This window comes from Oncorhynchus gorbuscha, linkage group LG04, assembly GCF_021184085.1.
Source record: "Oncorhynchus gorbuscha isolate QuinsamMale2020 ecotype Even-year linkage group LG04, OgorEven_v1.0, whole genome shotgun sequence".
NCBI classification, from domain to species: domain Eukaryota; kingdom Metazoa; phylum Chordata; class Actinopteri; order Salmoniformes; family Salmonidae; genus Oncorhynchus; species Oncorhynchus gorbuscha.
In genome coordinates this window covers 30,493,776-30,514,760 of record NC_060176.1, presented here as the reverse complement: position 1 = coordinate 30,514,760, position 20,985 = coordinate 30,493,776, and the positions used below count along the sequence as shown (strand labels likewise).

The window sequence follows — 20,985 nt, the reverse complement described above, 5'->3', positions numbered from 1 at the left end:
TTTTTCACATTTTTCGTAACTAATTTTGAACATAACGTTGCTGCTACCATGTCTTATGACCGAAAAGACACCAGAACAGCAATTAGTTACCTCAAACTGGACAAAGATTTTTTTCTTTAATGAGTCCAACGCGAAGAATATACTGCTTCCCGGAGACTAGGCCCTCATCCCCATCATTCACGTAAAGAAAAGATGAAAATACAGTGGGCGGCGGTATGGGTGCCTTGTGAGAATTTGTCAGAGAGTGAGTAAACCACCATTACCCTCTCTATTATTGGCCAACGTGCAATCATTGGAAAACAAGAGAGAACTGGCACAACCCGTCCTGGCTGGATGCTCACTTTAGCCCGGGAAGTGCGGTGCGCTGGCACAGGATGCACTGGGCTGTGAAGGCACACTGGCGACACAGTGCATTGCACCGGTGCAGGATATCCTGGTCAAAGGAGGCGCACTGGAGACCAGGAGCGCTGAGCCAGCACAACCCGTCCTGGCTGGATGCTCATTTTCGCACGGCAAGTGTGAAGAGCTGGCACCGAGCGCACCGGGCTGTGAATGCGCACTGGAGACACAGTGTGTATCACCGCATAACATGGTGACTGAACGATCACATGCTCCTCAAAGCGAGTGCGGGGAGTTGGCTCTGGTCTGGAAACTGGCACCGCCAACCACCCCGTGTGCCCCCCCAAAAAACATATTTGGGGCTGCCTCTCGTGCTTGCGTCTTGGTTGCGAACCCCGGAATCGTTGTTGATCCTCCTTCGCTGCCTCCGTCTGCTTCCCAGGCAGGCTTTCATACCTCTCCAATACTTCCACCCAAGTCCATGCTATTCTTTCCTCAACCTTCTCTATAGACCAGGATGCCATCTCCCCCCAAGCATGCTGCTTGGTCCGTTGTTGGTGGGATCTTCTGTCACGCTCGTCTAAATGATTGGAACAAGGTGCAGCGTGTGTAGAGTTCCACATATTTTCATTAACCGAAACTCGCCAAACAAAAAAAAACAAGTACAAACTGTCACGCCTTGGTCATTGTATCTTGTGTTTTTGTTATATGTTTGGGTAGGCCAGGGTGTGACATGGGTTTATATGTTGTATTTCGTATTGGGGTTTGTATTAATTAGGAGTGTGTATTAGTAGGGTGTGTCTAGTTAGGCTTGGCTGCCTGAGGCGATTCCTAATTGGAGTCAGCTGATTCTCGTTGTCTCGGATTGGGAACCGTATTTAGGCAGCCTGAGTGTGCGTTGTATTTCGTGGGCGATTGTACCTGTCTTAGTGTTAGTCACCAGATAGGCTGTATTTTGTTTCACTTGTTTGTTGTTTTTGTATTTTCAATTATTTCATGTACCGCTTTATCTTTATTAAAGGTCATGAGTAACCTACACGCTGCATTTCGGTCTGCCTCACTTCAAACAACAGACGAACATCATTACAGAATCGCCCACCACGATTCACAGACCGAGCAGCGTGTGAACTGGCAGGAGCTAAAGGAGGACGCTATGGACGGCAGAAGAAGGGATTATACGACGTGGGAAGAAATCGACAGGTGGGCAGCCGACCCAGAGCGAGTGCAAGAGCCCGCCTGGGATTCCCTACAGCAATGCGAAGAGGGCTATACACGGATGGAATCGAGAAGGAAAGCATTGCTATACAGAGCGAAAACTGAAGGTAACAGGGGAAAGCGCAGAGAGAGAGTGGCTGAGTCAGGAAACAGACCTGAGCCTACTCTCCCTGTTAATCGTGAAGAGCAGTTGCAATGGGAGAGAATGCATCATTTGGAGATTTGGACATGGGAGGAGGAATTAGACGGTCAAGGACCCTGGGAGCAGCCGGGAGAATATCACCGTCCCAAGGAGGAAATAGAGGCAGCTAAAGCGGAGAGGCGTATGTATGAGGAGGCAGCACGGCGACGCGGTTGGAAACCGGAAAAACAGCCCCAAAAAAATATTGGGGTGGAGCTAGAAGGGAGAATAGTTATGCCAGGTAGGAAACCTGCGCATACTCCCTGTGCTCACCGTCGGGCTAGACAGACCGGGCAGGCACCGTGTTATGCTATGGAGCGCACGGTGTTTCCAGTGCGGGTGCAGAGCCAGCTGCGACTCATACCAGCCCTTCCTATTGGCCGGGCTAGAGTGGGCATCGAGCCAGGTAAGCTTGGGCAGGCTCGGTGCTCAAGAGCTCCAGTGCGCCTGCACGGTCCGGTCTATCCAGAGCCACCTCTACACACCAGTCCTCCGGTAGCAGCTCCCCGCACCAGGCTTCCTGTGCGTGTCCTCGCGCCAGTACCACCAGTTCCAGCACCACGCACCAGGCCTCCAGTGCGCCTCGCCTGTTCAGCGCAGCCAGTGCTTTTCTCCCCTCCTGCACTGCCGGAGTCTCCCGCTTGTTTAGCGCAACCAGAGCTGTTCTCTTCTCCTGCGCTATCGGAGTCTCCCGCCTGTTCAGCTCAGCCAGAGCCTTTCTCCTCTCCTGCGCTGCCGGAGTCTCCTTTCTGTTCAGCGCCACCAGTGCTACCAGTCTGCCCAGCGCCGTCAGTCAGCCCAGCGTCACCAGTCTGCCAGGATCCACCAGAAGTGCCAGTCTGCCAGAAGTGCCAGTCTACCAAGATCTTCTAGATCGGCCAGACAACCTTAATCATCCAGGTCCACCAGCCAGCCTGGATTTACCGGAGCCTACTACCTGCCTGAGCTTCCTCTCAGTACTGAGCTTCCTCTCAGTACTAGGCTCCCTCTCTGTACTGGGCTCCCTCTCAGTACCGAGCTTCCTCTCAGTACCGGGCTTCCCCTCAGTACCGGGCTTCCCCTCAGTACCGGGCTTCCCCTCAGTACCGGGCTGCTTTGGTCCCGGGCTGCCCCTCTGTCCCGGGCTGCCCCTCTATCCCGAGTTGCCCCTCTATCCCGAGCTGCCCCTCTGTCCCGAGCTGCCCCTCTGTCCCGAGCTGCCCCTCTGTCCCGAGCTGCCCCTCTGTCCCGAGCTGCCCCTCTGTCCCGAGCTGCCCCTCTGTACCGAGCTGCCCCTCTGTACCGAGCTGCCCCTCTGTCCCGAGCTGCCCCTCAGTTATGTGGGGATCAGGGTGAGGACTATTAGGCCATGGTCGGCGGAGAAGGTGGATCATCCTAGGACGCGAAGGGGAGGAACTAGGACATTTATGGAGTGGGGTCCACGTCCCGAGCCAGAACCGCCACCATGGACAGACGCCCACCCGGACCCTCCCTATGCTCTTGAGGTGCGTCCCGGAGTCCGCACCTTAGGGGGGTTCTGTCACGCCTTGGTCATTGTATCTTGTGTTTTTGTTATATGTTTGGGTAGGCCAGGGTGTGACATGGGTTTATATGTTGTATTTCGTATTGGGGTTTGTATTAATTAGGAGTGTGTATTAGTAGGGGTGTGTCTAGTTAGGCTTGGCTGCCTGAGGCGATTCCTAATTGGAGTCAGCTGATTCTCGTTGTCTCGGATTGGGAACCGTATTTAGGCAGCCTGAGTGCGCGTTGTATTTCGTGGGCGATTGTACCTGTCTTAGTGTTAGTCACCAGATAGGCTGTATTTTGTTTCACTTGTTTGTTGTTTTTGTATTTTCAATTATTTCATGTACCGCTTTATCTTTATTAAAGGTCATGAGTAAGCTACACGCTGCATTTCGGTCTGCCTCACTTCAAACAACAGACGAACATCATTACACAAACGAAACGTGAAGCTACTGGTGTGCACACATGCAACTAACTGTAGACAAAATCCCACAAAACACAATGGGGAAAATGGCTACCTAAATATGATCCCCAATCAGAGACAACAATAAACAGCTGTCTCTGATTGGGAACCATACCTGGTCAACATAAATCATTAATCACCTAGATTACCCACCCTAGTCACTATCACGCCCCAACCAACACAGAGACTAAACAGCTCTCTATGGTCAGGGCGTGACAAGGACAGAGCAGCTACGTCTGGTAAGACGTGGGCGGGATGTGTCTATTTGTCAATAACTGCTGGTGCGCGATGTCTAATATTAAATAATCTTGAGGTATTGCTCACCTGAGATAGTATGGTCTACAGCTACCATTAGGTATTCTATCTAAAAAGAGAGTATATCTATATTATTCGTAGCCGTCAATTTACCACCACAAACCGATGCTGGCACTAAGACCAGCTTTATAAAGCCATAAGCAAACAAGAAAATGCTCATTCAGAAGCGGCGCGCCTAGTGGCCGGAGACTTTAATGCAGGCAAACTTAAATCCATATGACTTCTATTCTACCAGCCTGTCACATGCGCAACCAGTGAAAAAAAAACTCTAGACCACCTTTATTCCACACACAGAGACGCATACAAAGCTCAATACACTCAATACAGAAGTGGTCAGATGACGTGGATGCTATGCTACAGGACTGTTTTGCTTGCACAGACTAGAATATGTTCCGGGATTCATCCAGTGGCATTGAGGAGTATACCACCTCAGTCACCAGCTTCATCAATAAGTGCATCGACAACGTCGTCCCCACAGTGACCGTACGTACATTTCCCAACCAGAAGCAATGGATTACAGGCAACATCTGCACAGAGTTAAAGGCTAGAGCTTCCGCTTTCAAGGAGCTGGACACTAATCCGGAGGCTTATAAAAAATCCTGCTATGCCCTCAGACGAACCATCAAACAGGCAAAGTGTCAATTCAGGACTAAGATTAAATCCCACTACACTGGCTGTGACACTAGTCGGATGTGGCAGGGCTTGAAAACTATTACGGACTGCAAAGGGAAACCCAGCCGCAAGCTGCCCAGTGACGCGAGCCTACCAGATGAGCTAGATGCCTTTTATGCTTGCTTTGAGGCAAGAAACACTGAAGCATGCATGAGAGCACCAGCTGTTCCGGACGACTGTGTCATCGCTCTCTCGGTAGCCAATGTGGGCAAGACCTTTAAACAGGTCAACGTTCACAAACCCATGGGGCCAGACAGATTACCAGGATGTGTACTCAAAGCATGTGCGGACCAACTGGCAAGTGTCTTCACTGACATTTTCAACCTCTACCTGGCCGAGTCTGTAGTACCAACATGTTTCAAACAGACCACCATAGACCCTGTGCCCAATATAGCGAAGGTAACCTGCCTAAGTGATTACTGCCTGTAGCACTCATGTTGGTAGTCATGAAGTGCTTTTCAAGGCTAGTCATGGCTCACATCAACACCACCATGCCAGAAACCCTAGACCCAATCCAATTCGCAAACCGCCCCAACAAATCCACAGATGACTCAATCTCAATCTCAACCACACAGCCCTTTCCCACCTGGACAAAAGGAACACCTATGTGAGAATGCTGTTTACTACAGCTCAGAGTTCAACACCATAGTGCCCTCAAAGATCATCACTAAGCTAAGGACCCTGGGACTAAACACCTCCCATTGCAACTGTATCCTGGACTTCCTGACGGGCCGCCCCCAGGTGGTAAGGGTAGGGAACAATACAACAGAGGTAGGCCTGATCACCGACAATGATGAGACATCCTATAGGTAGGAGGTCAGAGACCTGGCAGTGTGGTGCCAGGACATCAATCTCTCTCTCAATGCGAGCAAGACCCCCATTAACAGGCCCCCATTAACATCGACGGGACTGAATTGGAGCGGGTTGAGAGTTTCAAGTTCCTTGGTGTACACATCACCAACAAACTATTATGGTCCTAACACACCAGTTGTGAAGAGGGCAGGACAACACATTTTCCACCTCAGGAGAGATTTGGCATGGGTCCCCAGATCCTATTAAAAGTTCTACAGCTTCACCATCGAGAGCATCCTGATTGGTTGCATTACCACTTGGTATGGTAACTGCTCAGCATCTGACCGGAAGGGGCTACAGAGGTTAGTGTGTACGGCCCAGTACATCACTGGGGCCAAGTTTTCTGATATCCAAGAACTATATACTAGGCGGTGTCAGACGAAGGCCCCAAAAATTGTCAAAGACTCCAGTCACCCAAGTCATAGACTGTTCTCTCTGCTACCACACGGCAAGCGTTAACGGAGCACCAAGTCTAAGACCAAAAGGCTCCTTAACAGCTTCTATCCCCAAGCCATAAGACTGCTGAACAACTAAACTAATTAAATGGCCACCCGGACTATTTGCATTGAACTCCCCCCCCCCCTTTTGTTCTTACACTGCTGCTACTCTCTGTTTATTATCGATGCATAGTCACTTTACAAATGACCTTGATTAACCTGAACCCCCCCCCACCCACATTGACTCGGTACAGGTAACCCCTGTATATGGCCTCATTATTGTGATGTACATTTATTGTGTTATCTTGTGATTGATTTGATTTTTGAAACTTTAGTTTATTTAGTCAATATTTGATTAACTCTATTTCTTGAACTGCATTGTTGATTAAGGACTTGTAAAGTAACCATTTCACGGTAAGGTCTACACCTGTTCTATTCAGCGCATGTGACAAATAAAATGTGATTTAGTGAAACATTCATTATTGGTTCCGGGTGTGTTAGGCTACGGCCAGAGTGACAACCCACATGATGGCAGACCCCTAGGGCCAGGACTGAACAGCCCAGCAGCTAGGGATTGCCTAAATAGATTTCTCCCCTGACATGGGTATGTTTTCAGTACAGACTCCTTTTGTCCTACTGTATTCCATATAAGGCATCCAGACCTTATGAAAGTTGCCAAGTATATACCTTTAATCTGGTAAAAAAAAATATATGCTAGTGATACATAACTTGACATTGTGGGAGGATAACCAACCTTCCAATTAATGGCAATGCATTTCTTAACCGCTATAAATGCTTGGTTACACAGTTATTTCACTCTCCAGTATAAAGAATTACCTTGGTGTACATTTATACACTATTTTATCAAAGAATAGAATCAATGGTTCAATAATTGAAATGACCATTATTCCCAGATCCCAGACTATAGCTTTAAACTTAGTCTGCTGTCCTGTAGTCTAAATCTATTGCGGCACGGTCTGCGGGAGCGGGCGGTCAAACAGACTTTGGGATGAAAATATTGTGTTTTTGTTGTCCCACAGATTATTTGGAAACGGTCTGTTTTGTATGTGTTAGAATACCTATTGTATTAAAACCACATATTTTTCTAATTATTTACACAGAATTCGCTGCTTCAACCTCAGTAGACTCCCTCTCATAGTTGAGCGTGAGAGTTCAAGTGCGCCTAGTATGTGTGGCCTCATTGAAATAGAGTAGGCTGCCCACGTGGGCGGAGAATCACGTGACAGTTCACTTCAATATGAAATTAACTGAAATATGATTAAACTGTAGTTTACTACAGTGTCTGCAAATAAATATTGAGAATGGAAAGAAGTGGAGGGTGCTCAACCAACGTGAGTCGAAGTGCAATCAAAAAATGTCATCTTCGTTGAAAAAGAAAAGGCACAACGCGCACATAGGTCAGTCTACTATGGAGAGCCAGCGTTGCGCGTTTTCATTTGCATTGAGTATTGATTACCCATTTATTTGTCTCTGCCAGCAAATCGTTCTCCTAAAAGGTAGGCTATATCCTATAAACCTATGCAAAACGTAGCAAGTGTCGCTGTCATCATTCTTGCTGCTTCAAGTTCAGTAACTTCTCTGCTGCAGAGAATAATTTCATTAAGAGTTAACTGCACCTGATATTGCAGCCCAAATTAATGTTTCACAGAGCACAAGTAACAGACACATCTCAACATCAACTGCTTAGAGAATACTGTGTGAATCAGGACTTCATAGTCAATTTGCTGCAAAGAAACCACTACTAAAGGACACCAATAATAAGAAGAGACTTGCTTGCGTCAAGAAACACGGGCAATAGACATTAGACAGAGTGATGGAGTGCTGCATCAGATGACCTGGCCTCCACAATCACCCGACCTCAACCCAATTGAGATGGTTTGGGATGAATTGGACCGCAGAGAGAAGGAAAAGCAGTCAACAAGTGCTCAGCATATGTGGGAACTCCTTCAAGACTGTTGGAAAATAATTCCTCAAGAAGCTGGTTGAGAGAATGCCAAGAGTGTGCAAAGCTGTCATCAAGGCAAAAGGGTGGCTACTTTGAAGAATCTATAATATAACATATATTGTGATTACATATGTGTTAGTTCATAGTTTTGATGTCTCCAATATTATTCTACAATGTAGAAAATAGTAAAAATAAAGAAAAACCCTTGAATGAGTAGGTGTATCCAAACGTTTGACTGGTACTGTATGGTATATATTTATACATTATATATATATTATCATTGTGATGTAATTATATAATGGTTTATGTGCTGTCAACATTTGATAGATTTTCAAAATCCCAAAAGTGTTGAGTATCTTACTCCATTATACAGCTGTTACATTTATCAGAACTGTATTTTTGACCTTTTATACATTTTGACGACCTTAGCTAAAATAACCGTATGTTGTCATAGAGTCACGTGTTTACTTTCAAAGCTACATAACACAGTATGTTACATAAAGCAGGTTACTGTGATGACAACCATTTTTAGTCTGCGTCGCGTTTTATTTTTGCTGTGGAAAATGTAACCGTGTGAATATCGTGACACAACTTCTTATTTACCCGTATGTAATGGATTGGATTTGGTAACCTCACTCCTCAGTTTGAAATGTCTCTACCCGTGCCATCGAGTTGCTAGCTTTACGGTGGCGCAGCTGGCTAAGATGTTGTCAAGAGGGCAGTCACGTGTGATTGCAGGGCAGTCATGTGTGATTGCGAGACAGAGGATTCGGGCGGTCATATATGGAAGGAAGCAAAGCTGTTAAGCAGCACAGTGAGAAGTGCTTACCTGTAGCAGTTGTTGTGGAACTTGTTGTAAGAAGACAGTGTGATGAGGCCTCCCCAGGCTGCTGACAGAGAGAAGAAAATCTGGGTGGCAGCATCCTTCCAAACCTAGAGTAACACACACACATTCACAATCACTTTTAGAGACAGAGGGATGGGTGGAGAAATGTGTGTGTGTGTGTGTGTGTGTGTGTGTGTGTGTGTGTGTGTGTGTGTGTGTGTGTGTGTGTGTGTGTGTGTGTGTGTGTGTGTGTGTGTGTGTGTGTGTGTGTGTGTGTGTGTGTGTGTGTGTGTGTGTGTGTGTGTGTGTGTGTGTGTGTGTGTGTGAACGCATGTGTGTGTGAGTCTATTTGTGTGCCTGCACGCACTTACAGTTGAAGTAGGAAGTTTACATACACTTAGGTTGGAGTCATTAAAACTCGTTTTTAAAACACTACACACAAATTTCTTGTTAACGAACTATAGTTTTGGCAAGTCGGTTAGGACATCTACTTTGTGCATAACACAATACATTTTTCCAACAATTGTTTACAGACAGATTATTTAACTTATAATTCACTGTATCACAATTCCAGTGGGTCAGAAGTTTACATACACTAAGTTGACTGTGCCTTTAAACAGGTTGGAAAATTTCAGAAATTATGTTAAATTAGGAGATTCTGATAGGCTAATTGACATAATTTCAGTCAATTGGAGGTGTACCTGTGGATGTATTTCAAGGCCTACCTTCAAACTCAGTGCCTCTTTGCTTGACATCATGGGAAAATCAAAATAAATCAGCCAAGACCTCAGAAAAAAAATTGTAGACCTCCACAAGTCTGGTTCATCCTTGGGAGCAATTTACAAACGCCTGAAGGTGCCACGTTCATCTGTACAAACAATAGTATGCAAGTATAAACACCATGGGACCACGCAGCCGTCAAACCGCTCAGGAAGGAGACGCATTCTGTCCCCTAGAGATGAACACACTTTGGTGTGAAAAGTGCAAATCAATCTCAGAACAACAGCAAAGGACCCTGTGAAGATGCTGGAGGAAACTGGTACAAAAGTATCTATATCCACAGTAAAACAAGTCCTATATCGACATAACCTGAAAGGCCGCTTAGCAAGGAAGAAGCCACTGCTCCAAAACCGCCATAAAAAAGTCAGACTACAGTTTGCAACTGCACATGGGGACAAAGAGCATACTTTTTGGAGAGATGTCCTGTGGTCTGATGAAACAAAAATAGAACTGTTTGGTCATAATGACCATCGTTATGTTTGAAGGAAAAAGGGGGAGGCTTGCAAGCTGAAGAACACCATCCCAACCGTGAAGCACGGGGGTGGCAGCCTCATGTTGTGGGGGTGCTTTGCTGCAGGAGGGACTGGTGGACTTCACAAAATAGATGGCATCGTGAGGATGGAAAATTATGTGGATATATTGAAGCAAGATCTCAAGACATCAGTCAAGAAGTTAAAGCTTGGCCTGCAAATGGGTCTTCCAAATGGACAATGACCCCAAGCATATTTCCAAAGTTGTGGCAAAATGGATTAAGGACAACAAAGTGAAGGTATTGGAGTGGCCATCACCAGCCCTGACCTCAATCCTACAGAAAATGTGTGGGCAGAACTGAAAAAGCATGTGCGAACAAGGAGGCTTACAAACCTGACTCAGTTACACCAGCTTTGTCAGGAGCACTTATCCTCTGTCAGGAGGAATGGGCCAAAATTCACCCAACTTATTGAGGGAAGCTTGTGGGAGTCTTCCCAAAACGTTTGACCCAGGTTAGACAATTTAATGGCAATGCTACCAAATACTAATTGAGTGTATGTAAACGTATGACCCACTGGGAATGTGATGAAAGAAATAAAAGCTGAAATAAATTATTATCTCTACTATTATTATGACATTTCACATTCTTAAAATAAAGTGGTGATCCCAATTGGCCTAAGACAGGGTATTTTTAGGATTTTTCTAGGATTAAATGTCAGGAATTGTGAAAAACTGAGTTTAAATGTATTTGGGTAAGGTGTATGTAAACTTCCGACTTCAACTGTACATGTGTGTATGTATACCTTAGCATCATTGAGTTTCTCCCACTTGGGTGTAATGAAGTAGAGGATGCCGTCACCAGCCCCTGGGAGGGTCACTCCTCTGAACAACAGAATGACCAGAACCACATAGGGGAACGTAGCTGTGAAATACACCACCTCGGAGAGGGGAGAGGAAGAACAAAACGAAGAGAGAGTTAGCAGGTTTTGTGATAAGTGCACTGATTCAACACTTTTAGTTCAAGAACACACCGTCTAGAGGGCAACATTACATAATAATTCACAGAAATACAAACTTTATTTTATGGTTCTGGGATTTCACAGGGGGAAATTATTCAAATTCAAAGGAGGTACCACATGAGTAGAGAGTGAGAGATTTCTCTTACTTTCCCTGATGACTTGATTCCTTTGGCCAGGGAGAGGTAGACTATCAACCAGGCCAGCAACAGGCAGCCTGCGAGGGGCCAGCGGATGTCTCCAGGGTACTCTATCCCTTTGGAGATGTGCAAGACATTGTACCTATGGGACACACACACACACACACACAAACACAGAGCCAGAGAGAAAGAGCCAGAGAGAGAGAGAGAGAGTCAAAGAGAGAGAGAGCAAGAGAGAGACACAGAGAGAGAGAGGGGAGAGAGAGAGAGAGAGAGAGAGAGAGAGAGAGAGAGAGAGAGAGAGAGAGAGAGAGAGACAGAGAGAGATAGACACAGAGAGATAGTCAGAGAGAGAGAGAGAGAGAGAGAGAGAGAGAGAGAGAGAGAGGAGAGAGAGAGAGAGATAGACACAGAGAAAGAGAGAGAGTCAAAGAGAGAGAGAGTCAAAGGGGGAGAGAGAGAGAGAGAGGGGGGGGGGGTGAGAGAGACATTGAGAAAGCCAGAGGGAAATATAAAACAGTTATTTCAGATCTGACATGTATTATTCCTTCATATCAATCAATAGCGGGAAACAATTGTGTCTATATAGCCCAATAACTGTGCCTTAATTATGTTAGAAAGGAAACCAACATTTACAGTATAGTATGAGAAATCACAAGTATCAAACATAGAACCTCTGTAACTCTGATGCAAGTTATTATTTTTATTACATTTTTTAAACTATATTTTCATTTAATACTTTTTTAGCTGTTTGAGAGGAGAGCTTGCAAGTATGCATTTAATTATACTGTGTATACTACACTGTATCCTGTGCATATGACAAATAAACTTTGATTTGACTTACTTGAAGTACTCCTCGCTGGGGCTGACGTAAGTTTTGTTATCCGGAAAGGTCATGTTAACCAGTTTGGTCAGGTTTCCAATGGCTTGAGCCGACAGACAGAACGAGCTGTTCTTTACAGAGGTGATGTTTTTATCATGGAGGATACACGTGTCTGTCACAACCAGAAACCAACACATGTCAACCAGGATAGACAGACAGACAGACTTACATAGCCTGTATCGAATCAGATTTTAAAAAATACATCTCAACAGGAACAGACAGACCTCTTTACAATCTGGTTTTAAAAACGATCAACTTTCAGTTTTCTCAGGTGGTGGGTATAATGTAGAATAGATCCTTGCCCAGCACACTGGTTCATACACCAAAAACACTGATCTCTGCCATGCTTTACATATTACTGTTCTTTACATACTGTACTTGATACCCATTACAGGAAATATCCTCTATTCTCAGATGAAAGCCATTCATCCACTGTATGTGTGAAGCATGTTTTTTTTTAATGTTTAATGGTTATTTTTCTTTTAACAGAACTTTAAATACAAATTGTGCTTATTTTGAAATAACCTTTTTCACAATATTTTTAAAGATTATATCAAATGTACACATAGAAACGTTCAGCATGTTTGACAGAGTAGATCTAGTTTCGCTTTGTATGATGATCATAAGTTTGCTGTATTACCAATGAAAGCTACGGGTTGACACAGCGTCAATGCTATTCAACGATACAGAGAGAGACAGGGAGACGACAGTTACTGTAACTCTTACTATGACCACGAGAGGGCAGTCTGGCGCGCACTGCGGCACTGCAGCAACTCCACTACTTGTAAATGTGTCAAGCAAGCAACTTTTGTGCTGAATTCACTGAAATGCAACAGACAAAAATGGCATTTTCTTAATCAAATTTCGTTTTTTTCCCCACATGCATCTGGGAGAAAATTATCCGGTCATACTGCGAGCCTTTCTTTTATCAATTTATCTTTTTTTTAATGAATTGTAACCTAAAATCAATTACTAATAATTGCACAAATGCAAAAACGAATTTGTCTACTTAGCCTACACCGTAATCTTTAAAATACACCTTTTGTATAACTGCTTTTTGCTCATTATATAGATCAGACTAGAATAAAGATTTTTTTTTTAATATCACACATTTGCAGCCTACACACAGTTGAAAAAAAGAACTTGAGACCCACAGAATAAATATAAAAATCAATACAATAAACCTAGTAAGCAAAAGTAGCACTTTTGGATGTATATGAAACTAGAAAACAATGCTTCAAATAACCCGCCACTCTACGCTATAGGGCAGGTTACAGGCAAGAGTCCTTAGCTAAGGGGTGCGTTGCGCATTGCGCAATGGTGAGGGGGGTGCTTAGGTGTATGTGTGTGTGTGCGCATGCATGAGAGTGTGTGTGCGTTCTGGCGCATTGTGGTCTTACCTAAGAGAAGCATGTCTTTGTCCTTACAGTCCAACGTGTTCCACTCGTTCTTACAGTTAGCCCATGGCAGTGAGCCCTTCAACGAAGCGAACAGGTAGTACAGTGTCCAGCACATAATAATGTTATAGTATATGGCTATCAAGACAGATATTATCAACATGGCAATCCCGCAACCTAAAATAAATAAATGAGACGAAATATGTAAATTACTCTTAAGCAGGCAGAGGAGCGTGATCAAAAGTAATTATATCATAATAAATCGTTTTAATTTTTTTTCTGAAGTTAGTGTATGTTACTAGTTTTAAATACGTTACTTTATGAGTTTGGATCGCAGCCTGTATATGCGCAGTTTACCTTGCAGAGCCGGGATGGCTTTCCACACGGACACGGGGCCCTGGCTGGCAAACTGACCCAGGGAAACCTCCAATAAAAAGATAGGGATCCCGGCGAGGCACAACATTATAAGGTAGGGGATCAAAAAAGCACCTATATACACAGGGAAACGGGGAAGCATTTCAAAGTAGCGCACAGGTACAAGTGAAAAGAGATTACTCAAACTTGGCTCACATGATTTTAAAAGAAGGCTATAACAGACTTAATTCGACTGCTTTTCTCGTGGAGTTAAAGAGATGATGCATGGCAGGTAATAATGAAATACATGTGACATATCTAAATGGGTTATACTTATTTGCTTCCCTTACATGTAGCTTAATTAGTTGTATAAGGTAGCTAGAATATAATAAAGCATAGTGTAGACCAAACGAAATTTAAATGAAGATAGGCCTAGTAATAATAAAACAAATATATATAAATAATATTTTGTTTGCCGAAGTGATTATCAATCATAAAGCCTAAATAATTTAACTTAAAATCCACGAAAAAGAGTAGGCTCTTAGACGCTGAAAAATAATGCTAGCTAGACGCTTTTTATAACTGTTTGGAAAACGCGTCTTAATAAAAAGTCGCCATTTCCTTTAGAGAAGAAAAGGCAGTCAAAAAGTTGAGTAAAAAATGTTTGTTTGTTTTCGACACTAATTTAAACTCCAATGATATAGCCTAGCAAGTGGATGAATTAAAGTGATGTATTTTCGTTTGATAATGTTGTGGTCCTTCTGTAGCTCAGTTGGTAGAGCATGGCGCTTGTAACGCCAGGGTAGTGGGTTCGATTCCCGGGACCACCCATACGTAGAATGTATGCACACATGACTGTAAGTCGCTTTGGATAAAAGCGTCTGCTAAATGGCATATATTATTATATTATTATTATGTTGACATACATTAAGCATACTGGTGTTCACACAATGGCAAAACAACAATAGAAATGATCCAGGATAAAATCACAATTAAGTCGACTTACTCCCATTTTGTTCCTCGAATTTAATTACATCGTCAATTTCGTTCATATCAATTATGCGTGATGTCAAACATATACATCTATCATTGTGGAGCAATGCAATATCCAATTAAAATAACATGGATCAGTTTTGGAATCAGTGTTCTTTCTTTTCCGCATTTAGGTGCTTTTGCATTTACAACTTTAGTGACATTTGCAGTGCGGGTACACTCTCCTTACCTCCACCATTTTGGAAGGCAAGGTATGGAAACCTCCACACGTTTCCCAGTCCCACCGCATAGCCAACCATGGACAGGATGAAATCCAATTTATTAGTCCAGTTTCCCCTGGCCTTATTCTCATCTCCACTCTCGTCCTCGTCTTCCTCCTGGGAAAATCAGTGGATTTTAGTGCTAGGTTTCATGTACATTAAGTAACCATATAGGACTTACATTTAGTATAGCCAATCATTAAAACGTCTCAGATCCCAAACATCCTGCCTTACTGGGCGAAGGATTCGTTTCTTTATTCGATCTATCAAATTAGCCACAAGTATAGGCTATTTGCAACAGTCAGAACATACGAATACAACCCGCTTCAACACAGATAATCATCTCGGGAACAACACTCTTTGATTGATGTGAGCATTTTAAAACATGACAGGACAAATTCATATGAATATTCATAAATACAGATAATTCCAATTTCCTTATTTCTGATTCCCCGCCAATAGGGGTAGAGGGAGAAAGGAACAAGCTTATCAATGGAACACTGTCAGGCTGGCGCGCGGAGGAAGAGGAGAATGAGAGGAGTGGAGAGAGAAGAGGAGAGTGGCGAGGAATGCCCTCGCGGGGATTGTAACAATGGGCAGAATCCGCAGCCTTATGTAACCCATTACCAAGCGCTGTCATGGGTTTACCGAGACCAATCCCGAGAGAGCATGATGCGGGGTTTCTATCCCTCTTTCTATCCATACCTAACACACAGAGCAGCGTAGTGCGGGGGATATACCATTACTGTAGGCTGATACACAAACAACCATCTTACAGTAGGCCTATTCCTTTATCTCACTGCAGTGGGAAGATTCCGTCCATTCAGCACTTTCACGACGCCGTTTTAGACCAACTTTTGCTGACAGAATTTAATCAAATAGGTAGCCTACTCTAGCCAAATGCAGAGAGTCAGAACATCGAAATAGATAGCCTACCTTTTCCGTTCTATATTTTGATAATTTGCCATAATAACAGGGAATTCTTCTCAACTATTATATTGGTGAATTCTAACCCGGATTCATAGACAAGTGTAACCTCTGGTCACTGCATCTGGCCACTGCAAATGGAAACTCACTTGAATAGGCTATATAGCTCACATTCTCTCAAATCATCCCTCAGCAGCAGTCTCCAGTGCCGGACTATCTCAGAAGGAGTCCCATGGGACCGTAATTACAACTTCTCCTCAGCCGCAGTATGTCACCCCCACCTCGGCTTCCTTATCCGTGAAAGACCCGATAACACCACAGCCAATCCCCTATCCTAATAGGCAATACAGGTTGCGTGTCAGATAGATCACCACTCACTCCAAACCACGGTTCGTCTTGTAGTCCACCCCACCCCCTAAGCTCTCCTGACCCCGGTTGTTTGGACGATGCTCCCCGTATCGAAACAATTCGTTTGAGCCCACTTACCCACATCACCGCGCCGGGCTGAACAGACGTGTTGCCATCTGCGCCCAGAATGATGGTGGTCTGGCTCATGGTGGTCCAGTTGCCCGATGCATTGTTTTGATCCCCGGTGACCCTAAGCGGGTCCCCGGGCACCGGCAGAGCGGCGTTTTTAAACGTCCCATAGACTTTGACTTCTCCCGGTTCTCCTGGTTTATTTTCCGTGGGACAGAAAGTTTTGCTCTCGTTGGATTGTGCTGGCTGAGGGGCCGGGTATGCTGCGGACGTTTGGTTAAAGGCATTATCCGGTTTGTTTGCTGAAACTCCCTCCGGCTGGTGCAACGGGTTACAACCGGTAGGAGCATTGGCCGGCTGTTTGGCCATCTCTCTCTGCTCGGAGAAATCCTGCAACATGTCATTTACAGATGAAGCTCATCACACAAGACAAGGGGTAAAAAATCATATAAAAGGCTATACAAACAGAAACACTAAGATGCATTTGCCAGCTCAGTGTTAGCACTAATAGGCTATGAATTGAGAATTCGATTATTTTAGCGTTATTATTTTCAAATGAAAAATATGGGCTAATCACCTACAATAAAAATGCAGCAGCGGTGGGTGTATCTGCAGTATTTTAAAAGCCCTTTGTTGCATGTTTTGGCTCCGCAGCTCTGGGCTTCAGATCACGGTCTGCGGGGGTTTGCCTCTCCTGTTCGCTGTTACTGCGAGATTCTTTAATTTTACGCCCCATTTCCCCCATGTCATTCAGCTCCACACAGCCACTGATTTTTATGGGCAATAGACAAGCTGCCGGGCTCTTGACAGCTCCCCTCTCCCTGGCAGGCATGTATGATCACCGGCATCAGGCTACATCTCTGAGAGGACCCGGGCGTGCAGAAATACAAATTACTATCTCCGCATATATATCCTAACCAAGAGGAAACAAAGCAATGTACGAGAGCGCGGGATTTCTAAACACAAACATGCTACATTTAGGTCGAAGTTTTTAAAAAGGGGTGGGGGGGGGGGAGATCGTTTCTGCGTCTTTTGTCTACCACCTTGCATATAGTCTATATCTGATTTCGTTTTTCTTAAAATGAAAACAAATACATTCAATAGAAATAGCCCTACTTGAATGGAAAAGATCGAACGAAACAAGTGTTCTTTTGATTGAACTGAATGCATCTTTTGCTCAGAGATTGCCATGTGAATGCGAGTTGTGAAAAGTTTCTGTGTGTGGAGCAGCGGAGCAGCGCTCCATTTCGGTACCCTGGACAGCGCACAACTCGGCTGCTGAATTACAACCCATTATCCAGCATGCAGTTTGAATAAATGAAAATATTTCCACAAAACGAAGTAAAGCTGCTTCAACCATTTATATTAATAAGATAACTTGTATGACAATTGTAATGAGGAATAAAGAAAATAAACAAAGTATGTAGCATACTCACCATTTGTGAAGAGGCTTAAGACGTGCTGAAGCTGAAAGGCTGAAAAACAGCTGTAAAGAGAACTGGAAGATGTAGGAGTGGATTTGGCTGTGCTTAGTGCAAAGCTTTCTATACCCCCAGTGGGAAATATTGGGTTTGCGTCAGTGCGGAGCAAGGTGCCCTTCGCTTGACATTTTCTTGATAATAAGAGTTTGATAAATCATTGGCCTTGGATTCTTATTTTTAAAGCAACACCGGGCGAAGACGCGCGGGAACGTGCGCATGTTGTTCACGCACATGCCGCTCAGTGTGTGCGTGCTTGGACTGACTCATTCACCAGCTGATTAATAATACACTTTTCTCGAGGGGATGTGTAAGTACACACGAGCTAGGGAGGATTTGCATGTAGGCCTAGATTACATTTTGGGGAATGAGAATGCATGCAGCACGTCAATTCGTGAGAGGACATGTACCATTGGTGGGAGAGACGATTACATTGATTGGGAAACTATTTCGTTAGATGGTTAGTATGGTTTCTATTGTGTTGTAAGTATGCCTACTTTGCGTAAATGCTATTGAACATTTATTAAGAAAGTAATATGTTGAAAACACTGAAAACGTAACTTAACATCTAGTATCATATATTACTTATTTCGCCTATATTTTTTTATATTGGGATCACATATAATTATATAGACTACGACATATGATTATCAATTTTAAAAGCATATATTTCCTTTCCGTAAAGCATGTGTCAGTAAATGTTTTGCACATACTATATACAGTTTGGGCTATACTTTATCATACCAATTATTTACACAATTTTCCTTGTACAAATATTTGTGAAGTGTGTCATGACAAAAACTGCAGACTGCTGCAAAGTCCTTTTTTTTGTTAAAGCCTCCAGGCTATATATAGACTTTACTACGCTTCAAGGAATTTAAGCACACGTGCGATATACGCGTAATGCGTTTCTGTGTGCGTCACCGAAACAAGCACTGATCAAGTGTAGAAAAAAGTGGGCGAGGTCTTCATGAAACGACTGAAGCTACTCATTTGTTAACCTCTTACGCAAGAAGCACACTTTAAAAAACACGTGGTCATTGAGGTATCGTGCTACACTGGAGGCTTTGGAACTTTCCCAGCACCACACATAGCCTGCCCTAAAATACTGCATTGCGCACGGCGTTGTTCAGCTTTCTCTTCTCTGATAACGAAATGTACCCCTAATTAAACATTGGTTCATTCTCGTGGGCAAACAATCCAATGAGCATCCCATTTTGTTGTTATTTAGACACACCGTTATGCAACCAACCCAAACCCTTGAGAAAGATACAAAAATAATCCGAATAACACAACCCCACAGAAACGGTCCAGCGACCTCGCAGTGTCTTTTAACGAGCTCGTCACTGTAGCCCGCGTACCTTATTAAATGTGCGATAAACACCTGCAATGCTTACTGCGCCCGTGTGGCCCGCGCCCCTCGTGAATCTGGGCCTCTACAGATAAGGGCCTCGCGCTGCTAAATTAGCTGGCTGCTCCAAGGTTTAATTACTTTGTCAACAGAGAATAATTGTAATTGATTTCTGCTCCTCTTTCCTTGTACCACTCACACCTTCCTCAAGACACAGAATGGGAGAGGGCAGGAGACAGACTACTCTTAGAAGAAAAGGTTATTCGAGGATCCTTTTTGAGTTGCCACTGTGGGGAAACCTTTTTTGAAATGCAGGGTTCCTCGAGGAACCTTTTTGAAAATGTTATTTGAAGAACCTTTTTGAAAACGTCCTTCAAGGAACCTCTTTAGGAGGCGTGTTTTTTAATTTACTTTTAACCCGTTAATTATTAACGATATTTAGCAATAATAATAATAGCCTAATAACAATAATCTATAAGCACACAACATCCATGGGTAATTTAAGATTTGTCAAAAGTATATACATATGTTATTGATATTTTAATTGGGTATATTAAACATGAAACAACAATAATACATATGAAAACAATCAATCCAAAACAAAACAAACTCATACTTTGGAGGAAACACTTTTTAAAAATGAATGGATATTATCCAAATAATCCATCGATATATTTTGAAAGCTTAAGATATTGAAGTGGCCATAGCCTTACTTTAATGCTACACCACACGCATGGAAAGATTTGATTTGTGCTCATCCATTATTTACCCTACTCCACACAAGAAGACACATACATTTGCACAGGAGGTGTGACAGCAAAGTATGCTATAGTCAAATCTCAGATTTAAACCAATTACATAACCATTGGTTACCAACCACCACAGACAGATGAAGGCGTGGAGTTCCATAGTCTGGGTGGTGCCCTGGAGAACACCCTGTTGCCAAAATGTTGGGTTTGGGGAGGATTACATCAGAGGAGGCTGGTGGTGGGAGGAGCTATAGGAGGAGGGGCTCATTTCTGGCCTCCATTGAAGGCCCAGCGCTCTTTCTTGCCTTATCTTTTGGCGGAAACATTTGGTGAACAATGTCTGTAAGAATACATTGTTTAAAGTAGTGACATTTCAGATAATCTGTAAGCAAGACAAGTCATAGAAATCAAGTGGTGTTTGCATGTATTTGCGCTATTGTTAAAGTTTTGTTGGTGACCTGGTATGCAGAAATCACTGAGCGCTATAATTCTATAATGCAACATACAGCGACTTCAGAAAGTATTCACTCCTCTTAACCTTTTCCACATTTTGCTGTGTTACAGCCTGCATTTCAAATGGATGAAAGGGTGATGTTGTCTCACTGATCTACACACGATACCCCATATGTTTTATTTGTAGAACATTTTAGAAATTAATAAAAAAAATGGAACGCTGAAATGTCTAGTCAATAAGTATTCAACCTGTTTGTGCTTAACAAATTGCACAATACGTTGCATGGACTCATTCCGTGTTCAATAATAGTGGTTAACATGATTTTTTAATGACTATCCCATCTCTGTACCCTACACATACAGATAAAGCTCCCTCAATCAAGTAGTGAATTTCAAGCACAGATTTCAACCATAAAGACCAGGGAGGCTTTTCAATGCCTCGCAAAGAAAGGCAACGATTTGTAAATGTGTAAAAATAATTTTAAAA

The 20,985-nt window shown here is 43.6% G+C and overlaps 1 protein-coding gene across 1 annotated transcript in view; it reads right to left on the bottom strand.

The window, feature by feature from the left end:
• The window catches only part of LOC124032967 (sodium- and chloride-dependent glycine transporter 2-like), a 64,261-nt gene extending 47,395 nt beyond the window's left edge, over positions 1 to 16,866 (bottom strand). The window contains exons 1-8 of the mRNA XM_046344911.1: positions 16,477 to 16,866; positions 15,033 to 15,180; positions 13,814 to 13,945; positions 13,460 to 13,633; positions 12,021 to 12,171; positions 11,186 to 11,318; positions 10,824 to 10,958; positions 8,773 to 8,876 (exon numbers count right to left, since the gene is read on the bottom strand). Coding sequence (XP_046200867.1) covers positions 8,773 to 8,876; positions 10,824 to 10,958; positions 11,186 to 11,318; positions 12,021 to 12,171; positions 13,460 to 13,633; positions 13,814 to 13,945; positions 15,033 to 15,180; positions 16,477 to 16,866 — 1,367 coding nt within the window. The remainder of the gene's footprint in view (positions 1 to 8,772; positions 8,877 to 10,823; positions 10,959 to 11,185; positions 11,319 to 12,020; positions 12,172 to 13,459; positions 13,634 to 13,813; positions 13,946 to 15,032; positions 15,181 to 16,476) is intronic.
• Between the last annotated feature and the right edge of the window lie 4,119 nt (positions 16,867 to 20,985).